The sequence below is a fragment of the Pristiophorus japonicus genome, chromosome 8, assembly GCF_044704955.1.
Source record: "Pristiophorus japonicus isolate sPriJap1 chromosome 8, sPriJap1.hap1, whole genome shotgun sequence".
NCBI lineage: Eukaryota > Metazoa > Chordata > Chondrichthyes > Pristiophoridae > Pristiophorus > Pristiophorus japonicus.
This window is the reverse complement of record NC_091984.1, coordinates 10,115,678-10,140,722: the sequence shown is the minus strand read 5'-3', so window position 1 is coordinate 10,140,722 and position 25,045 is coordinate 10,115,678. Positions and strand designations below refer to the sequence as shown.

At 47.9% G+C, this 25,045-nt stretch overlaps 1 protein-coding gene across 1 annotated transcript; it reads left to right on the top strand.

Moving 5' to 3' along the window:
* The first annotated feature begins 2,365 nt into the window (after nucleotides 1-2,365).
* On the top strand, nucleotides 2,366-25,045 carry rpf1 (ribosome production factor 1 homolog). The gene is made up of 9 exons (XM_070886507.1): nucleotides 2,366-2,583; nucleotides 15,403-15,459; nucleotides 16,438-16,518; nucleotides 17,141-17,236; nucleotides 17,814-17,967; nucleotides 20,545-20,627; nucleotides 21,198-21,379; nucleotides 23,327-23,453; nucleotides 24,686-25,045. The coding sequence occupies exons 1-9, from the start codon at nucleotides 2,380-2,382 to the stop codon at nucleotides 24,725-24,727; spliced, it is 1,026 nt and encodes a 341-aa protein (XP_070742608.1). The 5' UTR covers nucleotides 2,366-2,379; the 3' UTR covers nucleotides 24,728-25,045.

Sequence of the window (25,045 nt, the reverse complement as noted above, 5' to 3'; positions counted from 1 at the left end):
ACCAGAGGCGACACGAAGATTTTTTTAATGCAGCGTGTTGTTATGATCTGGAACGCACTGTCTGAAAGGGTGTTGGAAGCAGTTTCAATAATAGAATATAAGAAATAGGAGCAAGAGTAGGCCATACGGCCCCTCGAGCCTGCTCCACCATTCAATAAGATCATGACTGATCTGATCATGGACTCAGCTCCACTTCCCCGCCCGCTCCCCATAACCCCTTATTCCCTTATCGTTTAAGAAACTGTCTATCCCTCTCTTAAATTTATTCAATGTCCCAGCTTCCACAGCTCCCTGAGGCAGTGAATTCCACAGATTTACAACCCTCTGAGAGAAGAAATTCGTCCTCATCTCAGTTTTAAATGGGCGGCCCCTTATACTAAGATTATGCCCCCTAGTTCTAGTCTCCCCCATCAGTGGAAACATCCTCTCTGCATCCACCTTATCAAGCCCCCTCATAACCTTATACGTTTTGATAAGATCACCTCTCAATCTTCTGAATTCCAGTGAGTAGAGACCCAACCTACTCAACCTTTCCTCATAAGTCAACCCCCTCATCCCCGGAATCAACCTAGTGAACCTTCTTAATAATAATTTTCAAAAGGGAATGGGATAAAAATTTGAAGTATAAAAATTTGCAGGGCTATGGGGAAAGAGCAAGGGAGTGCGTTTAATTGGATCGCTCTTTTAAAGAGCTGGCACAGGCACGATGGACAGAACAGTTTCCTTCTCTGCTGTACGATTTTGGAGGGCAGCCTGTAGCGAACAAGGACAGTTGGTTTATGAGAGATTCTAATGTCCCATACCTTATGGGAGATGTCATTTCTAAGAGTCTGCAGGATCAATCGGTTACTGTTTACAGAGGGAGAAATCACGGAGATATCTGTGATCATGGATTGATCCGAAACATGGAGGGTGAAATTTAACTTGGAATCCATGAGAAATAGAAGACAATTGCTGAGGAAGGAGATGTGGCTGTGAAAGCGAATTAACTGTGTTTCTTGCTCCACAGATGTTGCCGAACTTGCTGCGTGTTTCCACCATTTTCTGTTTTTATTTCTGATAAAATATTTCTTGGGTTGGAAGATGTGTTTCGGCTTGGCCTCTTCCATCAGTTATCAGAAGGTGGGTACGATCCGCTCTGAACCCGCCTCCGTATCAGTTTCTGAACTGTTGGGGTCTGAGTGTGGACAATTAATGACGCCAAGGTTTGTGAACCATCTGGTTCTGCCTCAGACAGCGCAACAATAACTGCAATTCAAAATTTGCTATGAAGCAGCGCCATCATATCTTTCTTCTTTTCTTACAAGTGACTTCACTCCAAAAGTACTGCAGTAGTGATACCCGCCCTCCTGTATGGCTCAAAGACATGGACCATATACAGCAGGCACCTCAAAGCGCTGGAGAAGTACCACCAGCGCTGCCTCCGCAAGGCCCGGCAAATCCACTGGGAGGACAGACGCACCAACGTCAGTGTTCTGGCTCAGGCCAGCATCCCCGGCATCGATGCAGTGACCTCGCTCGGACCAGCTTCGTTGGGCGAGCCAAGTCGTCCACGTGAGACTCCCACAGCAAGCGCTCTACCTGGAACTCCCACACGGCAAGAGAGCCCCAGGTGGGCGGAGGAAGCGTTTCAAGGACACCCTCAAAGCCTCCATGATAAGCTGCAACATCCCCACCGACACCTGGGAGTCCCTGGCCAAAGACCGCCCTCAGTGGAGTCCAGTGTCAGCCATGGCTCAGTGGGTAGCACACTCGCCTCGGAGTCAGAAGGCTGTGGGCTCAAGTCCCACTCCAGGGATTTGAGCACGAAAATCTAGGCTGACTCGCGGAGGTACTGTCTTTCGGATGAGACGTTAAACCGAGGCCCCGTCTGCTCTCCCAGATTGGACGTAAAAGATCCCACCCTAAGTGGAGGAAGAGCATCCGGGAGGGGCGCTGAGCTCCTCGAGTCTCGTCGCCGAGAGCGTGCAGATATCAGGCGCAGACAGCGGAAGGAGCGTGCGGCAAACCAGACTCCCCACCCACCCTTTCCCTCAACCACTGTCTGTCCCACCTGTGACAGAGACTGTAATTCCAATATTGGACTGTTCAGTCACCTGAGAACTCATTTTTAAAGTGGAAGCAAGTCTTCCTCGATTTCGAGGGACCGCCTATGATGATGAGTGGCTGTAAAGCTCTTTGAGACGTCCGGTGGCCGTGAAAGGCGCTATATAAATGCAAGTCTTTGTGTAATGACAAGTGTGAGGTGGGAGCAAGCTGCAGCCTGCAAGCTGAGGTCCTACCAGGAGGTGGCGCTGCGGAATAGCAGCGTCACGGCTGAATGATGTGCACCCTTACCCGGAAGCGGAAGCCGGGCGAGGTGAAAGGTCAGGTGTTGCCATGCGCACCGAGGGGAAGTGGAAAATGGAGCCGGGGACGAAGGGGAAAAGGCGGCGGGAGCCGGGCGCAGGGGAGGCCGAGGCGGCGGAGGCCCAGCCCGAGCTGCAGGCCCCGGAATTCCCGCCCAACTTCAGCGTGTCGGAGATTAAAAACAAGCAGCGGCGGCAGTTCATGTACCAGCGGTGGAGGCGGGCCCAGCGCAAGGTGAGGCCGGGCGTGGAGAGAGAGTGGCCTTTATATAGCGCCGGACCAGAGAGAGTGGCCTTTTATATAGCGCCGGACCAGAGAGGGTGGCCTTTCACCGGACCAGAGAGAGTGGCCTTTATATAGCACCGGACCAGAGAGACTGGCCTTTATATAGCACCGGACCAGAGAGAGTGGCCTTTATATAGCACCGGACCAGAGAGAGTGGCCTTTATATAGCGCCGGACCAGAGAGAGTGGCCTTTATATAGCGCCGGACCAGAGAGAGTGGCCTTTACATAGCGCTGGACCAGAGAGAGTGGCCTTTATATAGCACCGGACCAGAGAGAGTGGCCTTTATATAGCGCCGGACCAGAGAGAGTGGCCTTTATATAGCGCCGGACCAGAGAGAGTGGCCTTTATATAGCGCCGGACCAGAGAGAGTGGCCTTTATATAGCGCCGGACCAGAGAGAGTGGCCTTTATATAGCGCCGGACCAGAGAGAGTGGCCTTTATATAGCGCCGGACCAGAGAGAGTGGCCTTTATATAGCGCCGGACCAGAGAGAGTGGCCTTTATATAGCGCCGGACCAGAGAGAGTGGCCTTTATATAGCACCGGACCAGAGAGAGTGGCCTTTATATAGCGCCGGACCAGAGAGAGTGGCCTTTCACCGGACCAGAGAGGGTGGCCTTTATATAGCGCCGGACCAGAGAGAGTGGCCTTTATATAGCGCCGGACCAGAGAGAGTGGCCTTTATATAGCACCGGACCAGAGAGAGTGGCCTTTCACCGGACCAGAGAGAGTAGCCTTTCACCGGACCAGAGAGAGTGGCCTTTATATAGCGCCGGACCAGAGAGAGTGGCCTTTATATAGCACCGGACCAGAGAGGGTGGCCTTTATATAGCACCGGACCAGAGAGAATGGCCTTTATATAGCACCGGACCAGAGAGAGTGGCCTTTATATAGCACCGGACCAGAGAGAGTGGCCTTTCACCGGACCAGAGAGGGTGGCCTTTCACCGGACCAGAGAGGGTGGCCTTTCACCGGACCAGAGAGGGTGGCCTTTCACCGGACCAGAGAGGGTGGCCTTTATATAGCGCCGGACCAGAGAGAGTGGCCTTTCACCGGACCAGAGAGAGTGGCCTTTATATAGCGCCGGACCAGAGAGAGTGGCCTTTATATAGCGCCGGACCAGAGAGAGTGGCCTTTATATAGCACCGGACCAGAGAGAGTGGCCTTTCACCGGACCAGAGAGAGTGGCCTTTCACCGGACCAGAGAGAGTGGCCTTTATATAGCGCCGGACCAGAGAGAGTGGCCTTTATATAGCGCCGGACCAGAGAGAGTGGCCTTTCACCGGACCAGAGAGAGTGGCCTTTATATAGCGCCGGACCAGAGAGAGTGGCCTTTATATAGCACCGGACCAGAGAGAGTGGCCTTTATATAGCACCGGACCAGAGAGAGTGGCCTTTATATAGCGCCGGACCAGAGAGAGTGGCCTTTATATAGCACCGGACCAGAGAGAGTGGCCTTTATATAGCGCCGGACCAGAGAGAGTGGCCTTTATATAGCGCCGGACCAGAGAGAGTGGCCTTTATATAGCGCCGGACCAGAGAGAGTGGCCTTTATATAGCACCGGACCAGAGAGAGTGGCCTTTATATAGCGCTGTACCAGAGAGAGTGGCCTTTATATAGCGCCGGACCAGAGAGGGTGGCCTTTATATAGCGCCGGACCAGAGAGAGTGGCCTTTATATAGCGCCGGACCAGAGAGAGTGGCCTTTATATAGCGCCGGACCAGAGAGAGTGGCCTTTATATAGCGCCGGACCAGAGAGAGTGGCCTTTATATAGCACCGGACCAGAGAGTGGCCTTTATATAGCGCCGGACCAGAGAGAGTGGCCTTTATATAGCGCCGGACCAGAGAGCGTGGCCTTTATATAGCACCGGACCAGAGAGAGTGGCCTTTATATAGCGCCGGACCAGAGAGAGTGGCCTTTATATAGCGCCGGACCAGAGAGAGTGGCCTTTATATAGCACCGGACCAGAGAGAGTGGCCTTTATATAGCACCGGACCAGAGAGAGTGGCCTTTATATAGCGCCGGACCAGAGAGAGTGGCCTTTATATAGCACCGTACCAGAGAGAGTGGCCTTTATATAGCGCCGGACCAGAGAGAGTGGCCTTTATATAGCGCCGGACCAGAGAGAGTGGCCTTTATATAGCGCCGGACCAGAGAGAGTGGCCTTTATATAGCGCCGGACCAGAGAGAGTGGCCTTTATATAGCGCCGGACCAGAGAGAGTGGCCTTTATATAGCACCGGACCAGAGAGAGTGGCCTTTATATAGCGCCGGACCAGAGAGGGTGGCCTTTCACCGGACCAGAGAGGGTGGCCTTTCACCGGACCAGAGAGGGTGGCCTTTATATAGTGCCGGACCAGAGAGAGTGGCCTTTCACCGGACCAGAGAGAGTGGCCTTTATATAGCGCCGGACCAGAGAGAGTGGCCTTTATATAGCGCCGGACCAGAGAGAGTGGCCTTTATATAGCACCGGACCAGAGAGAGTGGCCTTTCACCGGACCAGAGAGAGTGGCCTTTATATAGCACCGTACCAGAGAGAGTGGCCTTTATATAGCGCCGGACCAGAGAGAGTGGCCTTTATATAGCGCCGGACCAGAGAGAGTGGCCTTTATATAGCGCCGGACCAGAGAGAGTGGCCTTTATATAGCACCGGACCAGAGAGAGTGGCCTTTCACCGGACCAGAGAGAGTGGCCTTTCACCGGACCAGAGAGAGTGGCCTTTATATAGCGCCGGACCAGAGAGAGTGGCCTTTATATAGCACCGGACCAGAGAGGGTGGCCTTTATATAGCACCGGACCAGAGAGGGTGGCCTTTATATAGCACCGGACCAGAGAGCGTGGCCTTTATATAGCACCGGACCAGAGAGAGTGGCCTTTATATAGCACCGGACCAGAGAGAGTGGCCTTTATATAGCACCGGACCAGAGAGAGTGGCCTTTATATAGCACCGGACCAGAGAGAGTGGCCTTTCACCGGACCAGAGAGGGTGGCCTTTCACCGGACCAGAGAGGGTGGCCTTTCACCGGACCAGAGAGGGTGGCCTTTATATAGCGCCGGACCAGAGAGAGTGGCCTTTCACCGGACCAGAGAGAGTGGCCTTTATATAGCGCCGGACCAGAGAGAGTGGCCTTTATATAGCGCCGGACCAGAGAGAGTGGCCTTTATATAGCACCGGACCAGAGAGAGTGGCCTTTCACCGGACCAGAGAGAGTGGCCTTTCACCGGACCAGAGAGAGTGGCCTTTATATAGCGCTGGACCAGAGAGAGTGGCCTTTATATAGCGCCGGACCAGAGAGAGTGGCCTTTATATAGCGCCGGACCAGAGAGAGTGGCCTTTATATAGCACCGGACCAGAGAGAGTGGCCTTTATATAGCACCGGACCAGAGAGAGTGGCCTTTATATAGCGCCGGACCAGAGAGAGTGGCCTTTATATAGCACCGGACCAGAGAGAGTGGCCTTTATATAGCGCCGGACCAGAGAGAGTGGCCTTTATATAGCGCCGGACCAGAGAGAGTGGCCTTTATATAGCGCCGGACCAGAGAGAGTGGCCTTTATATAGCACCGGACCAGAGAGAGTGGCCTTTATATAGCACTGTACCAGAGAGAGTGGCCTTTATATAGCGCCGGACCAGAGAGGGTGGCCTTTATATAGCGCCGGACCAGAGAGAGTGGCCTTTATATAGCACCGGACCAGAGAGAGTGGCCTTTATATAGCACCGGACCAGAGAGAGAGTGGCCTTTATATAGCGCCGGACCAGAGAGAGTGGCCTTTATATAGCACTGTACCAGAGAGAGTGGCCTTTCACCGGACCAGAGAGAGTGGCCTTTATATAGCACCGGACCAGAGAGGGTGGCCTTTCACCGGACCAGAGAGAGTGGCCTTTCACCGGACCAGAGAGAGTGGCCTTTATATAGCGCCGGACCAAAGAGGGTGGCCTTTTATATAGCGCCGGACCAGAGAGATTGGCCTTTCACCGGACCAGAGAGGGTGGCCTTTATATAGCGCCGGACCAGAGAGGGTGGCCTTTTATATAGCGCCGGACCAGAGAGAGTGGCCTTTCACCGGACCAGAGAGGGTGGCCTTTATATAGCGCCGGACCAGAGAGAGTGGCCTTTATATAGCACCGGACCAGAGAGAGTGGCCTTTATATAGCGCCGGACCAGAGAGGGTGGCCTTTATATAGCGCCGGACCAGAGAGGGTGGCCTTTATATAGCACCGGCCCAGAGAGGGTGGCCTTTATATAGCACCGGACCAGAGAGGGTGGCCTTTATATAGCACCGGACCAGAGAGAGTGGCCTTTATATAGCACCGGACCAGAGAGAGTGGCCTTTATATAGCACCGGACCAGAGAGAGTGGCCTTTATATAGCACCGGACCAGAGAGAGTGGCCTTTATATAGCACCGGACCAGAGAGAGTGGCCTTTCACCGGACCAGAGAGGGTGGCCTTTCACCGGACCAGAGAGGGTGGCCTTTCACCGGACCAGAGAGGGTGGCCTTTATATAGCGCCGGACCAGAGAGAGTGGCCTTTCACCGGACCAGAGAGAGTGGCCTTTATATAGCGCCGGACCAGAGAGAGTGGCCTTTATATAGCGCCGGACCAGAGAGAGTGGCCTTTATATAGCACCGGACCAGAGAGAGTGGCCTTTCACCGGACCAGAGAGAGTGGCCTTTCACCGGACCAGAGAGAGTGGCCTTTATATAGCGCTGGACCAGAGAGAGTGGCCTTTATATAGCGCCGGACCAGAGAGAGTGGCCTTTATATAGCGCCGGACCAGAGAGAGTGGCCTTTATATAGCACCGGACCAGAGAGAGTGGCCTTTATATAGCACCGGACCAGAGAGAGTGGCCTTTATATAGCGCCGGACCAGAGAGAGTGGCCTTTATATAGCACCGGACCAGAGAGAGTGGCCTTTATATAGCGCCGGACCAGAGAGAGTGGCCTTTATATAGCGCCGGACCAGAGAGAGTGGCCTTTATATAGCGCCGGACCAGAGAGAGTGGCCTTTATATAGCACCGGACCAGAGAGAGTGGCCTTTATATAGCACTGTACCAGAGAGAGTGGCCTTTATATAGCGCCGGACCAGAGAGGGTGGCCTTTATATAGCGCCGGACCAGAGAGAGTGGCCTTTATATAGCACCGGACCAGAGAGAGTGGCCTTTATATAGCACCGGACCAGAGAGAGAGTGGCCTTTATATAGCGCCGGACCAGAGAGAGTGGCCTTTATATAGCACTGTACCAGAGAGAGTGGCCTTTCACCGGACCAGAGAGAGTGGCCTTTATATAGCACCGGACCAGAGAGGGTGGCCTTTCACCGGACCAGAGAGAGTGGCCTTTCACCGGACCAGAGAGAGTGGCCTTTATATAGCGCCGGACCAAAGAGGGTGGCCTTTTATATAGCGCCGGACCAGAGAGATTGGCCTTTCACCGGACCAGAGAGGGTGGCCTTTATATAGCGCCGGACCAGAGAGGGTGGCCTTTTATATAGCGCCGGACCAGAGAGAGTGGCCTTTCACCGGACCAGAGAGGGTGGCCTTTATATAGCGCCGGACCAGAGAGAGTGGCCTTTATATAGCACCGGACCAGAGAGAGTGGCCTTTATATAGCGCCGGACCAGAGAGGGTGGCCTTTATATAGCGCCGGACCAGAGAGGGTGGCCTTTATATAGCACCGGCCCAGAGAGGGTGGCCTTTATATAGCGCTGGACCGCCCACAGCGCCTCACCGATCATGCAGTACTTTGGGAGGGTCGTCACCATTATATTGTGGGAAACACGGCAGCCAATTTGCGCAGCAAGCTCCCACAGACAGCAGTGTGATAATGGCCAGATAATATGTTACTGTTCTGTTGATTGAGGGATAAATATTGGCCAGGAGGGGACAGCAGGAGAAGGAGGAGGGGGCAGGGTGGTGATGGAGCGGGCGAGGAGGTCCTGGGGGAGGAGGGAGAGGTGATCCTGGGCCCTGGGGGAGGAGGGAGAGGTGATCCTGGGCTCTGGGGGAGGAGGGAGAGGTGATCCTGGGCCCTGGGGGAGGAGGAGGGAGAGGTGATCCTGGGCCCTGGGGGAGGAGGAGGGAGAGGTGATCCTGGGCCCTGGGGGAGGAGGGAGAGGTGATCCTGGGCCCTGGGGGAGGAGGGAGAGGTGATCCTGGGCCCTGGGGAAGGAGGGAGAGGTGATCCTGGGCCCTGGGGGAGGAGGGAGAGGTGATCCTGGGCCCTGGGGGAGGAGGGAGAGGTGATCCTGGGCCCTGGGGGAGGAGGGAGAGGTGATCCTGGGCCCTGGGGGAGGAGGGAGAGGTGATCCTGGGCCCTGGGGTAGGAGGGAGAGGTGATCCTGGGCCCTGGGGGAGGAGGAGGGAGAGGTGATCCTGGGCCCTGGGGGAGGAGGGAGAGGTGATCCTGGGCCCTGGGGGTGGGAGGGAGAGGTGATCCTGGGCCCTGGGGGAGGAGGGAGAGGTGATCCTGGGCCATGGAAGAGGAAGATGATCTGTATCTCGGTGGGGGGGGGGGTGGAGAGGAAGGAGGAGGAGAGGAGGAAGGAAGGAGGAGAAGGAGAAGGAGAAGGAGGAGGAGGAGGAGGGGGAGGGAGAGGAAGGAGAGAGGGTGGTTGAGATCTGGGAGGGAGGAAGGAGAGAGGATGGTTGAGATCTGGGGGAGAGCGGATTGGTTCCTGTTCCTGGGAGTGAGAGGAGAAAGACCAGGCGGAGGAAGGGGAAGAGGAGTAGATGGGTGGGGACAGGAGAGAGGTGTGAGAGGGTGGGGAAGGGCAGGTGGAGGAGGGAGGTGTGAATGTGTAGGGGGTGTGGTAGTAGAGGAATTAGTAGGTAGAGCGGTGCGAAAGAAAGATTGATTTGCATTTATATAGTGCCCATCACAACCTCAGGACATCCCAAGGTGCTTTACAGCCAATGTACTTTTGAAGTATAGTCACTGTTGTAAGTGGAGGTAAGATGATGGAAAGGAGTGGGTGAGGGGGCAGAGGTGGGGCTGTGAGGAGGAGGAAAAAGCTGGGGTGAGGGGGTGGGGGAGGAGGAGAAAGGATCGTGATGGCTGATAAATCTAGTCTAAGGAGTAGGGTGGGACAAAACTTCAGTCTGGCGGGGCCCAGATGCTGTGGGTGTAGATGGTGGAAGATATGATCTGAACTAATTCGGTTGAGATGTTTCCTTGAACTCTCATACCTGTTTTTATCGCTGTGGTGTGTCTGACTTGGACTGCCACCTGCTCGCCATTTACTATGTTTTAAATTGCCCCTCTGCTTGCCGTCTGCTGTTTTCCTGCCTTCTGCTAATTCCCCTTCATTTCTACTCTTTCGGAAGTAGTGTATTTTTTTAACCTATAATTTCATTTTGGCAAGGCAAATCATCTCATTTTATTGCTGTCTATTCAAACTTGCACATGTGCAGCTCAAAATCAAGTCAATGGTTTGATTCCTCCCCTTGTTTTGTCTGATGGTGCCAGTTGTTACTCGCAGCAAGGCTGTGTGAACTTGAGAATAAAGTTAGAGACAAACAAAATCTGTCTCTTGTTTACAAGCATCAACACAGTGTGTAATCAGCTTGCTTCAGGGTAGTCATCTACATGGATACAAGATTATAGTACCTAAAATTAGAGTCTGTAGCACTGAAACAGGCCATTCGGCCCAGTTGGTCCAAGCTGGCAATTATGCTCCACACGGGCCTCCTCCCACCCAATTACATCTAACCCCATCAGCATTACCACCTTGCTCCCTCATGTGCTTATCTCATCATCATCATAGGCAGTCCCTCGGAATTGAGGAAGACTTGCTTCCACTCTTAAAATGAGTCCTTAGGTGGCTGAACAGTCCAATATGAGCACCACAGTCTCTGTCACAGGTGGGGCAGATAGTCGTTGAGGGAAAGGGAGGGTGGGACTGGTTTACCGCACGCTCTTTCCGCTGCCTGCACTTGATTTCTGCATGTGCTCGGCGACGAGACTCGAGGTGCTCAGCGCCCTCCCGGATGCACTTCCTCCACTTAGGGCAGTCTTTGACCAGGGACTCCCAGCTATCAGTGGGGATGCTGCACTTTCTCAGGGAGGCTTTGAGGGTGTCCCTGTAACGTTTCCTCTGCCCACCTTTGGCTCGTTTGCCGTGAAGGAGTTCCAAGTAGAGCGCTAGCTTTGGGAATCTCGTGTCTGGCATGCAAATGATGTGGCCTGCCCAGCGGAGCTGATCAAGTGTGGTCAGTGCTTCAATGCTGGGGCTGTTGGTCTGGTCGAGGACGCTAATGTTGGTGCGTCTGTCCTCCCAGGGGATTTGTAGGATTTTGCGGAGGCATTGTTGGTGGTATTTCTTCAGCGAATTGAGGTGTCTGCTGTACATGGTCCGTGTCTCTGAGCCGTACAGGAGGGCAGGTATCACTACAGCCCTGTAGACCATGAGCTTGGTGGCAGTTTGAGGGCCTGGTCTTCAAACACTCTTTTCCTCAGGTGGCCGAAGGCTGTACTGGCGCACTGGAGGTGGTGTTGAATCTCGTCACCAATGACTGCTCTTGTTGATAAGAGGCTCCCGAGGTATGGGAAGTGGTCCACGTTGTCCAGGGCTGTGCCGTGGATCTTGATGACTGGGGGGCAGTGCTGTGCGGCGAGGACAGGCTGGTGGAGGAGCTTTGTCTTATGGATGTTTAGCGTAAGGCCCATGCTTTCGTACGCCTCAGTAAATACGTCGACTACGTCCTGGAGCTCAGCCTCTGTGCGTAGATGCAGGCGTCGTCCGTGTACTGTAGCTCGACGACAGAGGTTGGGGTGGTCTTGGTCTTGGCTTGGAGATGGTGAAGGTTGAACAGCTTCCCACTGGTTCTGTAGTTTAGTTCCACTCCAGCGGGGAGCTTGTTGTCTGTGAGGTGGAGCATGGCAGCGAGGAAGATTGAGAAGAGCTTCCCCTTAAATGCATTTGTGCTATTCGCCTCAGCTACTCCTTTTGAGAGCGAGTTCCACATTTTTACCACTCTTTGGGTATTTCTCCTGAACTTCCTATTGGATTCATTTGCGATTATCTTTTATTTATGGCCCGTACTTTTGTATCCCCACCCACCTACATCTCTAAGTCTATCCTATCCAACCCCTTCATAGAAGATCTCTATTAGGCTACCCCACGGCCTCTGGTTATTCTCAATGCTTTGTTTATAAAAGAGTTGTTAAACCATTGCTGTTTCATCTCGGGACAGATTCAGTTACTTCAGGGATATTTTATCAGTAGAGGGAAGTAAAATATTTTTTATTAAGCGAAAGAGAAAGAAAAAGAGCTTCAGCCTTTCCTGATAAGTATGTCCTCTTAGTTCCAATATCAACTTTGTGAAACCATTTTGCATCTTCTCCAGTGCCTCTATCCTTTTTATAATACGGAGATCAGAACTGTAAATGTCAGATGTGGGATAGAGAGCAGGAGAAAGGTTTTTTTTACACGGTGGGTTGTGAGGCTGTGGAGTGCATTCCTGGAACTAGTGATTTGAAACAAAGACAATGTCAACATTTTATGAATTGATTAGCTAGGCGGTTGAAGGAAAGGGGAACGGAGAACTGGGCCGGCATATGGGATTAAGATTACTGCTTGTGTAGCGGATAAGCACAAACTGACTGGTCCGAATTGTATCCTCTCTGTAATAGCTACAAATCAGAGAGAGAGAGAGAGTTTGCAGTGTTACCGTTTCATGGTTTTGTTATTTTTGGTACAGGTACCTGGTTCTGGTTATTCTCAATGCTTTATGTTTATAAAGAGTTGTTAAACCATTGCTGTTTCATCTCGGGACAGATTCAGTTACTTCAGGGATATTTTATCAGTATTGAGGGAAGTAAAATATTTTTTATTAAGAGAAAGAAAAGCATATTTGTCAGAACTGGTAACACATAAAATAAAGATAAATCACGAAACATCGGCCAACCTCTTCTGTTCGAGGCATATTGAATAGTTTTGGTTGAAACCGAACACTGGGAACCCTATTTGCAGGCAGTGAGACAGTTGGGCCATGCAAATATTATGTCGAATTTAAATGCTGCAGTCTGATGTATATACATGTATGTAAATGGATATATGGCCATATTTAAATAAGGCAGTATCAGTAAGTGGTGGTTGTTTAAAAACTGGTTTAGTCTGTCATCCGTTGTATAAACAATGACATTTGTTCAGAGTGGTGACAGCAGTTATGCCCAAACAGATTTGTTCACCGCTTCCAGTGAAGTACAGTGGCAGTGAAGTGAAATTTTCATCCCGTGTCTACTTGAACTATGATAAACACACAGCAATGCAATTGTTTTTTTTTTTACTGTGCCTCCAAGTTGTCACTGGAGAGAATATTTTAAGCTGCATAGCACTAGGGTGAAGTACTGGTGCTTACAGGTCTGTTACTGGTAGTGAGAGCAATTTAAGATGTTGAATTAAAACTGTCACAAAAAGTCAGGAGAGTATTGGAATGCTCATCACTTGCTTGAATTATTCGGTCCTCAAAAGCCCCCCGAAGAAGTCCACAGAAGCTCGACACATGCAGGACAGGGTACTTGACTTGATTGTTGCCCCTGTCACTGGACTTGAAATCCGTCCCTTCCATCACCGGTGTATCGTGATTGCAGGATGCACTCCAGGAGCTTGTCTAGATTACTTCAGTAGCACCTTGTACTGCTGTCCAGAAGGGAACACATCATTGCAGTGGGAGCACCATTACCTCCCAAGTTACACACCACCCTGACTTGGACGTATAACGCCCGCCGTTCCTTCAACGTTGCTGAATTCCCAAATTCTCATCATTGTGGGAGTGCCGCCACCACAAGAGCAGTTCAAGAAAACGGACCAGCACAACCACCTCAGGGCAACTAGGGATGGACATTAATTGTGACCATGCCAACGCTGCCCACATTCTGGATTAGAATGAAGATTAACCAGCTGCGGCAGTGACCCTCTATGAAAGTTGACATTATTTCTTCTCTAGGACGTGAGCAGGCCGTCTAGGCTGACGCTTCAGCGTAGTGCTGAGGGAGTGCTGCATTGTTGGAGGTGCCGTTTCCTGGATGAGATGTTAACGCATGGTCCCATCTGTCCGTTGGCACTATTTAGAAGAGGAGCAGGGGCATTCACCCCGGTGTTCTGGACAATATCCCTCAACCAACATCACCAAAACAGATGATCTCATCATTATCACATTGCTGTTTGTGGAAACATGGCAAACTGCTACCATGTTTCCTACATTTACAACGCGGGGGGGCGGGGGGGAATCTCTGAAGAACAGCTGGGTAATTCTCCCCACATCCCGCCCAATCCCTTAACCAACACCGCCAGCTATAGTTTAGTTAGTCATTCCTCTCATTTATGGTTTGTGAAGCCTTGCTGTGCATAAGTTGGCTGCCATTTTTATCCATATCATTGTGACTCCACTTCAAAAATAGGTATTCATTCTGAGTAAGTGATGAGGCATTTTATAAATGTAAATTCTTTCTTTACCAAAATGGTAAAGAGTCATTGTGACAGAATTGCAATTAGGAAAACAAGAACGGCCTAACTTAGTTTACCACATGTTACAATTGCTGCGGTAATGGTGTGATCAAGCTGACAATGTTTGTTTGGGTAGGTGGGTAATAGTCTTTTTAAAAGGGAAAAAATACATGAGCAAGAGCTAGACAAATATTCAAGGCATGTTTTAGTGGTATCATGCGATATTTACTTAGAAGATTCTATTTTCCCTCCCACGGTCTCGGGCAGGTATTTTCTTGAATTGGGGTTTTAATCTCTCTCTACAACAAATTAAAGAACCCTTTCAGAGAAGACTCTCAAAACCCATATTTGAGAATCTAATCACAGGAACACTGGTGCCTTTTTAATATTATGGGACTGCTTTCCAATGGAAAATTATTCCCATTGTTGCAGAGTTGCCCCATTTATGCAGTGGCAGATTGGGCAACAGCAGGCAAAGCTTGTTTAAGACTTTTATTCAGGTCGGGCGTTCCTCTGTACAGCTGAATTGCAAGTCGAGCCCTTTGCTGACCCGTCATCCTGGTTATCTTTGCCATCAGAGGCAACCAGGAAAGGGAGGGATTCAGTGCCACTGACGCTGTGTTTATATGCTGGCTGACACTCCAGTGCGGTACTGAGGGAGCGCTGCACTGTCAAGAGATGCTGTCTTTTGAATGAGATGTTAAACAGAGTGGACGCAAAAGATCCCATGGCACTATTTTGAAGAGGAGCAGGGGCATTCACCCCGGTGTCCTGGACAATATTTATCCCTCAACCAACATCACCAAAACAGATTATCGCATCATTGTCACATTGCTGTTTGTGGAAGTATGGCAAATTGGCTACCATGTTTTCTCCATTTACAACAGCGACTACACGTCAAAAGTACTTCATTGGCTGTAAAGCGCTTTGGGACGTCCTGGGGTGGTGAAAGGTGCTATATAAATGCTTCTAAAGGTGTGCTTACTGACACGGGCAATCCTATATGGTAAAGCAAAGCTAAATTCCATTGGACTTTTCGTACTTACGTTTTCAGTGGTTTTGCAGTTGATGTTTCCCCAAACCTGAACTTTACTGCTGACCCTAGCTACAGTCTTGTCAAACTGCCCTCCCAACTGACCGTCGTTCGACAGTGTTTTTGAGAAAACACTAGAATAATTACAGTCAGACTTTTGCACATGTAGATTGTTGAGCCTAAATTTTGAGCTGTGGTTTCTGACGGCGACCAGATTTTGTATACCTTCTGATGCTGAATGATGCTAACTTACTTTATAATTTATCTTTTTCTATTATTATTCAGGAGCAACTGGCAGCCAAAAAGAAACGACAGAAGGAGAGGGAGGCACTTGGGGACAAGGTGACTGTCGCTTAATGTACAAGTTCAAGGTGTATATTGTACCAGGGTTGCGGGACTTCGGTTATGTGGAGAGTCTAGAGAAACTGGGGTTGTTCTCCTTAGGAGAGATTTAACAGGTGTTCAAAATCATGGAGGGTTTTGATGGAGAAAATAAGGGGAATAGTTCCAGTGGCTGATCGTTAACAGTTTTGTTTTCTTTTGTCGTCCAGAACAAGATGGACTAACCTTCAAATTAGAACTAGGCTGTTCAGGGGCGATGTCAGGAAGCACTTCTTCACACAAAGGGGAGTGGAAATCTGGAACTCTCTCCCCAAAAAGTTGCTGAGGCTGGGGGCCAATTGAAAATTGCAAAACTGAAATAGATAAAAACATAAGAAATGGGAAGAGGAGTAGGCCATACGGCCCCTCAAGCCTGCTCCGCCATTCAATAAGATCATGGCTTGGATGTTTATTAGGTTAAGATGTTTCAATAAGATGTTTATTAGGTTAAGGGTATTGAGGGTTATGGAACCAAGGTGGCTAGATGGAATAGATTGGTTTTTGTCTCCGCAGTCCACAGGCACTGTGGCCAATTGGAGCACCCATTGCTGCCCAAGAAAACCTGTGTTTTTTGGTTTGTTTGGCTTTTGTGCGCAGCTATACCATTACTGGGGTGGGGGGGAATTTATTCTTCACAAACGCAGTGCTATAGCATGGATGTATGGTCTCTGTATTTAAGTTGAATCATCTGTAAATATATGTTGTATTTTAAACCATTCCATATTAAGTAGGAGAGCTCGGTTTTTAAATTTGGGGAGACGTAAGTGGCTGCTCGCATCCGAAGGATTGGTGCTGAGAATGCCGACTTTGCAAAAAGTGCTTAAGGGTACGACAAATGAGAATGTGGATTCATGTTTCAAAGCTAAACCAAAAAGTGCTGATCTCGTGTCTTAAAGTGAATTCAACTTTGGTTTCCCTGTTTACACCTTTCTGTCCAAGGCACCACCAAAACCAGTTCCGAAGACGATTGAAAACCAGCGGGTATATGATGAGACAACTGTGGACCCGAATGACGAAGAGGTAAATATTACAATTTTTGCCAAACTGCCCGTGAATTAGTGTAAAAGGCTGCCTTTGGCATGTCATCCTTGCATTGTACTCGGGTGCCCAGCAATGTTCCCTCTAAGCTGCACTTTGTTCTGCGCAGCCTGTTTTTTTTAATGCGTGGTACATTTACATTTCCGTGCATGTGCGGTATTTACAGTGTAAAAGCCGGTGAGTGGCCTGCGCAGGACCTTTGAGATTACTGCGTGGCTACGCATCTTAACGGGAACGTTGGTGCCCAGTAATGTTAGTACATATTACCACTATGGTTGGGTTAAGCACCAATAGTCTTCCATTTTAAATCTTTAGGTGAACGGTTCAAAGTTTTGTTTGGCAGACAGGTGAGGGCCACATGCTTCCTTTATGCTGGGTGTTGCTGAGATTAGGGCAGTGCCAGCGTTCAGTGCTCTTGCCTCCATATTGTGTTAGCTACATGGAAAATTCTCAGACGTAAGAAAATAATATTTTTTAAATGCTTTAAATTGGAACTAGGCGAGATTGAAGCGTGGCAAATGTATTCCTTTTTTGAGTGATTATTAATATATAAACTTTTAGTTCGAGAAGGAACAGATTTAATTTTGAAATCAATCTTCCACAGGTGGCTTTTGATGAAGCAACCGATGAGTTTTCTTCCTACTTCAGTCGAGAAACAAGTCCTAGGATCCTCATTACAACATCTGACAGGCCGCGAGGGGTATGTGAAAGTAAATACTAACAGGACAAACGAGGCATGTCATTGTAAAGAGGACATTTTGTGCCAGTTTTTCTCTTAAGGCACTGAATTCATGTATGAAGTCCTGACTGGTTATTCTCCATATACGAGACGAGAATCTGTTTTTTTTTTTATGCATCTCTCCTCTTCTTTCACCCCACAATTGGAGTCAGTCCTGACTCTACTCTGGCACTCCCTCCTTCTGCTCTTTTTAAAACCTGCAAAACCCATCTCTTTGAACAAGCTTTCAGCCACCCCTCCTAAGTTCCACTTCCACGACTTGGTGTCCAGTCCCCTATCTATCTCAATTGAGAAGCACCTAGAAGTGTTCGATTAAATTATAAAGGCACCATGTGCATGTAATTTGTTGTAGACTGTGTTAAATGACCACGGTAACCATCATACATCAGTCTAGCCCGAATGGATGTTCCAGTAGAATTTGTTGGATAATGATTAAGTTTTTCCCTCCTAAGCTCAGGGTTTCACCATCCAATTGTGATGCCCTAACTGCTCGCCTCATATGTTAACATTTCGAATGGATGTTGCTTTTGGTTCTCAGAGAACAGTAAGGCTATGTGAACAGCTGGCAAAGATAATACCAAATTCGCACGTCTACTACAGGAGAGGTTTGGCTCTGAAAAAGGTCATCCCACAATGCGTCGCGAGAGGTTTTACAGACTTGCTTGTCATCAATGAAGACCGGAAAGTACCAAGTATCTTTTACATTTCTGAGCTTGCTTGAAGCAGCAGTTAGTTTTCTTCAGCTCTTCAATATTCCAATTTAAACTTGAACTTGTCGCAGGAGTGTTTTGTGTACTAGAATCCTCTTGGAGATTTCAAATATTGCCAACGCAATATTTATTTGGTTCCTTTTTGAAAGTCACTTTTGTAGCAAAGCACTTTGAGATGTCCTGAGTAGCACGATATAAATACAAGTTTTCCTTTTTTGTAGTGCATTTCAGCAGTGTCGTTTTAATAAACTAAGAGGATTGTATTCAAGTCATAGATTTTTAACCAATAAGGGATATGGGGAGCGGGCTGGTAAGTGGAGCTGAGTCCACAGCCAGATCAGCCATGATCTTGTTGAATGGTGGAGCAGGCTCGAGGGGCTAGATGGCCTACTCCTGTTCCTAATTCTTATGTTCTTATGGGATAGCTGGCAGTCTTATAAACATGCATTGACTGGCTGTGATGTTTGAGGTATTGTAAGGAATTTGAGCACTTCAGCTTTGAAAGGAGCAGATAAGGGGGGACCTTGCAGATGTGTGTGCATAATATGGTACTAACTAGCATAGAAATGGTAAATCCACAGCACTGCTTCAATGGAAATAAGCCTGGTGTTCAAATACCATCGTGATAAGTTGTGAAATCAAATTCAATAAATTTGTAGCCTGCCACCAAAAAAGTGACCGTGAAAACTGTCCGATTGTTGTTTTTAAAAAAGAATTCATTCATGTCCTTCAGGGAACCCCTCCTTGGTCTGGCATATATGTGACTCCAGTCCCACAGTGCGTGGTTGGCACTTAATGCTCTCAAAGCAACTAAGGTTGGGTAACAGAATACTGCCTTGCGACTGTCACTCAAAGAAATAAAAGGGAAATTTAGGACCAATATCTGGATGTTCTCTTCATGCCAAGAGCAATCAAAGCTTGGATTGGATTTCATGACAAGACAGTGGAGGCAAAAGCCATGATATTTGAGACAGTTGAATGATATGGTGGGTGTTTCTAGATGGTCCTTATAAGTACTTGTGATCGATAATTAAACATTTGCATCATCTAATTATCTTCTGTAAGATGTAATATTGAGTGACGTTTGTCATCTTTAGTCCAGCTACAGCTATTCACAAACTGAGAAACAGTGAAAATTTCTGATTACTGTACATTGAGAACAATTCAGAAGCAGGAAGATCCAAATCCAGTGGGTGTCCGATAGGCTGACATAGATTAGATAGGAACAGCCCACAATACTATGCGTTATGCACAGTAATAATGACATTGGGCCTTTGATGTTTGAGTGCACATGGCATTGCTTGTTGTGCAGTGTGTCTGGGCCTGAGTAAACTGGAACTTTACTGGTTTCCACAATTTATCTATATGTTGAAATCTTGTATATGCACATGCTGCTTGTTCAACTTCCTGCTATGATTTTAGTTCCAGATTTAACATTGAAACTGCCTGTGCAAACAGAATGGAAATTTTATATGTAACCAGTTGGCTGTCATAAGAAATAGGAGCAGGAGTAGGCCATTTGGCCCCTCGAGCCTGCTCCGCCATTCAATAAGGTAATGGCTGATCTGATCATGGACTCAGCTCCACTTCCCTGCCTGCTCCCCATAACCCATTACTCCCTTATCGCTCAAAAATCTGTCTATATCTCCGTCTTAAATATATTCAATGACCCAGCCTCCACAGCTCTCTGGGGCAGAGAATTCCACAGATTTACTACCCTCAGAAGAAATTTCTCCTCATCTCAGTTTTAAATGGACGACCCCTTATTCTAAGACTATATTCCCCAGTTTTAGTTTCTCTTATGAGTGGAAATATCCTCTCAGCATCCACCTTGTCGAGCCCCCTCATTATCTTATAAGTTTCTACAAGATCACCTTTCATTCTTCTGAACTCCAGTTTATAGAGGCCCAACCTACTCTGTCTATCCTCATAAGTCAACCCCCTCATCTCTGGAATCAACCTAGTGAACCTTCTCTGAATGGCCTCCAATGCAAGTATATCCTTCCTTAAACACGGAGACCAAAACTGTACACAGTACTCCAGGTGTGGCCTCACCAATACCTGTACAATTGTAGTAGGCCTTCCCTGCTTTTATACTCTATCCCACTTGCAATAAAGGCCAACATTCCATTTGCCTTCCAGATTACTTGCTGTACCTGCATACTAACGTTTTGTGTTTCATGCACAAGGACTCCCAGATCCCTCTGTACTGCAGCATTTTGCAATTTTTCTCCATTTAAATTCTAACTTGTTTTTCTATTATTTCTGCCAAAGTGGATAACCTCACATTTTCCCACATTATGCTCCATCTGTCAAATTTTTGCCCACTCACTTAGCCTGTCTATATCCCTTTGCAGATTTTTTGTGTCCTCCTCACAATTTGCTTTCCCACCCATCTTTGTAACAATGTAGACCAGTGGGTGGCACTTTAGGGAGTTTCTGAAGTCTTTCAACTCCATCACCATCTTGTTTTTAAAGAGAAACTTGTCTTCCTCAACTGATCATTTCATGAAGTTTCATAGAAACCAAACTTATTTTTCCCTAACCAAATACTGACAGATGGATTAATTCTTAGCCACCTTCCCAATGGACCAACAGCACATTTCAAGATGTCTAGTGCCCGTCTAGCAAAAGAACTTAAGGTAAGATGTTAAGGAACTTTGGTTAGTGTGTACTGAAAAACATAGAAAACTATAGAACGGCTTTGTTATTTATATACGTTGTAGTTGATTGTATGAACTAATCTCCCGTGTTGAATCTTGATGGATTTAAAACATTCGCACCACCTGGTGGGTAAATGAATATTAATAATTCTTCGTAAATTATATATATTTGTATTTTATCACGTTTAAATTTCTCAACCAATACCAGAAAAAACCCCAGACTGGTCTGTGGAGCATTGCTCTGGATGAAGGGCTCCAGTCTGTTGATGGACCGTGACAGTAGAGATCATAATCCAAATCTTCACTTGCCACCTTGTCCAGGCAATGAGGTTTGCGATGCCTTTGTTGTCTGGTTCGCATATTTTAATTTAGCGAGCAATGAGTGACGGAAATATTTTGAGTGTTGCAGGAGTAGATTGCTTTTCTTGTCACTAGGGAAACCTAGTGGCTTGGAGTGGATGATGGTTAATATATAGCTGCAGATGTTAGTCAAGCACACTTTCAAAAAAAAAAGTATAGAGTGCTCATCTGTGATGATCTTTGTTGCAGAGGAGAGGGAAGGATCCGACGGAACATACACCAGAAGTAATCCTGAATAATTTCTCTACCCGTCTGGGTCACACCATCGGGAGAATGTTTGCTTCCCTGTTCCCTCATGATCCGCAATTTGTGGGACGCCAGGTGGCAACCTTTCATAACCAGCGTGACTACATCTTTTTCAGATTTCACAGGTATGTTAAAGTGTGTGGTAATACAAGCTGTGCTGAAGATTCTATAGTGCTTGTTGTATGTGTGTGTGTGTAGCTTCAGGCTGCTGCTGCTCGCCGCTCCTTTTATGACCCCGACCTGCCGCTGATGGTCTCTCGCAGGTCGGGGCCATAAAATGAATGGCCAGCGGCGGCCTGGAGTGGCGTGTACCTCCAAGGTACAGCGTGAGCTGATGCAGGAGGGCGACGGCAGCGAAGAGGGCGACTGGATTGGATGTCATCACGGTCCAGGTCGGTGATTGGAGCACGGGCAGCTACGTCAAGAGCGGCGAGGTTGGGGCGCAGGAGCGGCGAGTGATCGTGGCCCAGGAGAGGCGTGAGTTCGGGGCCCAGGAGAGGCGTGAGTTCGGGGCCCAGGAGAGGCGTGAGTTCGGGGCCCAGGAGAGGCGTGAGTTCGGGGCCCAGGAGAGGCGTGAGTTCGGGGCCCAGGAGAGGCGTGAGTTCGGGGCCCAGGAGAGGCGTGAGTTCGGGGCCCAGGAGAGGCGTGAGTTCGGGGCCCAGGAGAGGCGTGAGTTCGGGGCCCAGGAGAGGCGTGAGTTCGGGGCCCAGGAGAGGCGTGAGTTCGGGGCCCAGGAGAGGCGTGAGTTCGGGGCCCAGGAGAGGCGTGAGTTCGGGGCCCAGGAGAGGCGTGAGTTCGGGGCCCAGGAGAGGCGTGAGTTCGGGGCCCAGGAGAGGCGTGAGTTCGGGGCCCAGGAGAGGCGTGAGCCCAGGCCCAGCCCACACTGCGATATGTGTGCGCACTGGATCCGTGTAGCAGAGCTGGTCTCAAGTTGTCTTGGTTAATCCTTGCCACTGGACCAAGACCTAGCTCTGTTAAGCCCGTGTGGTGGCTGGTGTGCAATGGCCACCATATGTTTAAAAAAAAAATCCACGCACAGGCATCTTCCACCCTTCAGGATGTAGCTCGAACCTGGAATATTAGGTCCTTCATTGAAACACTTGTCAACTCATCCCTTTTTGACGTGGAAGCAAGTCATCCTCGATACGAGACACCGCTGATGATGATGATGTGTATATGTTATATATATTTGCTTTTGTAGTTTTTCTTACTAAAACCATGGCAGAATAGCTAATATAGCAATTGTGGGTATGTTAAAATGTAGCAATATGGGTAAAAGAAGTGGGACTTTCTGAAATCCTCGAGTCCGGATAAAAACATCTTAAAGCTAACAAACAGGAAGCTGAGGTTTCTTACTTTGCTAACAAACAGGAAGGCATTCCAGCAGAGGTGGGTGTAATAAAAGATAGCTAAAACCACTTCAGACAATGGTACAGGTTATTAGAGGTCAGAGTGCTGGAATCAGTTATGTGCAGCAATCTGTTTGATAATCTAAGGGTCATAAAATGTCCAGTAAGTTTAAACTTGATGACCCAAGCGTCAAAAGAACCAGCGGCGACATGAAGGGGGAAAACATTTACGCAGTGAGTCGTTATGATCTGGAATTCATTGTTGAACAGGGTGCTGGTAGCAGATTTGATAACTTTCAAAAGGGAATTGGATAAATACTTGAAGGGGAAAAATTAGCAGGGGGACATGTAACTAATTGGATAGCTCTTTGAAAGAGCAGGCACGATGGGTCGAATGGCCTCTTTCTGTGCCAAATGATTCTATTAAGTGAATTGTCAAAGTCACAAATATGACCAATGAACTGGGTATTTAAAAAAAGAGGGAAAAGCTCTTGAAATTTGGAGAACAGGAGAAGCATTTGAGCCCAGCGGAGTGTGCCATGAGTGAGCGGAGGTCAACTACTTGCAGCTTATATTAGAATAAGTCTGATACACTAGTTAACTATCTAATAATGCAGTGTCTAATTAAGCTATTGGGGACTTTTGACTAATAAAGTAATATGTTGAACTGGTGTCCCATGAGTTCATTAGAACCAGACTCTAACAGTGCTTTTTTTTTTTAAGGTATATATTTAGGAATGAAAAAAAAGTGGGCCTTCAGGAACTTGGACCGCGATTCACCCTGAAACTTCGATCTTTGCAGAAAGGGACCTTTGATTCAAAATATGGAGAATACGAATGGGTCCACAAGGTCAGTTATCTATTTTTTTTTTGTTGTTGTTGCCTTTAATATGACCTAATCTTTTTGGAAGAGTTTAACAAAGGTGATTTTGGGCATTAATTTTTGTAGCTGTAATCAGTTGAACCCTTTTAAGATTCTGGCTATAGTCTCAAATCAAATCAGTGAGTAAAGATCCTGTAAATGCTACGAAGATTTAAGTTACATTTGTTTATTGAGAATAGCTGTGTCGTCATGGGTTATGGTATGAAATATCATGCAAGTTAGTTCATTGTGTTGCTTTTATGTAATGGGGGAGGGTAAGGGATATGTAAAATGTTATTGGTAACAAGGCCGTTCTGTAGATTCCACTGTATTGTGGGCATGTCCTTGTCACGTATGTTATGATACAGAATAATTTGTTGGCCATCTTGAAATTTCTAGTGGCTGTGATTAAAGCTAGAAATGAGGTGCCTGCATGGCCATTAACAGAATTTTAACTTTTAGCTTTGACTTATTGTCACCTCTGTTTCCATAAATATGCGAGATAAATTTATAAATATGCATATTTAGCCCATTCCATCGAGACCGGATTATGAAAATATTGTGATTTGCTACAGCTCTTCCTACATGTCATAAGTCCCTCATCTGTTCCCCTTTTTAAAAAAAAAAACTTGAATTTCTATAGCATCTCTCACAACCACTGGACGTCCCAAAGCGTTTTACAGTCAATGAAGTGTAGTCACTGTTGTAATGTAGGATACGCAGCAGCCAATATGCTCACAGCAAGCTCCCACAAACAGCAATGTGATAATGACCAGATAACCTGTTTTTCATGATGTTGATTGAAGGATAAATATTGGCCAGACATCAGGGGTAACTCCCCTGCTCTTGTTCGAAATAGTGCCATGGGATCTTTCATATCCACCCGAGAGTGCAGACGGGGTCTCGGTTTAACGTCTTATCTGAAAGATGGCACCTCTGACAGTGCAACACTCCTCAGTACTGCAATGGAATGTCAGCCTAGATTTTTGAGCTCCAGTTCTGGAGTGGGACTTGAACCCACAACCTTCTGACTCCAAGGCGAGGGTGCTGGCAGCTGACCCTTCAGACACAATGCACAGTTATAAATTTGGTCAGTAGAGGAATGAATCTCTACCACTAATTGGGATTGGGGGATTTTCCTGCCATTTAACACGTGCTGAGTAATGCAGATCATTTCATTGTTTAATATTATTGACTTGCATTGCATTTTTTTTCTTCAGCGCCATGAAATGGACACGAGCCGAAGGAAGTTCCACTTGTAAAGTAGGACTTGTAATGGGTGTGGTCGATGCCATGAAGCAGCACTGCCTTTACTTCCAATGTATTTTGGTTATCTTGAAGGCAAACGAAACAGTCCTCACAGTTTTTATGCAAAACTAATGTCAACGAGAAGCTTTAAAAGTAAATCCTGGAGCAATGTTTCCGTTAAGTATTATACACTCTTGTGTGAAAGTTCTGCCCTAGAACCTACTCTGTCGTCAAATCAAATATAAAAGACTCCTTGTAAATGTACTTTGTAAAGGGAATAAAGTTTTGGATCAATTAAGTCATTTTTTTTTTAATATACCCATCCAGGATTG

Excerpts from the sequence above, each read along its gene's own strand:
- rpf1 (XM_070886507.1), top strand. The coding sequence starts at position 2,380 with ATGCGCACCGAGGGGAAGTGGAAAATGGAGCCGGGGACGAAGGGGAAA. Across the intron at positions 17,237-17,813 it reads CATCTGACAGGCCGCGAGGG|AGAACAGTAAGGCTATGTGA; the intron begins GTATGTGAAAGT and ends TTTGGTTCTCAG. Across the intron at positions 23,454-24,685 it reads AATACGAATGGGTCCACAAG|CGCCATGAAATGGACACGAG; the intron begins GTCAGTTATCTA and ends TTTTTTCTTCAG.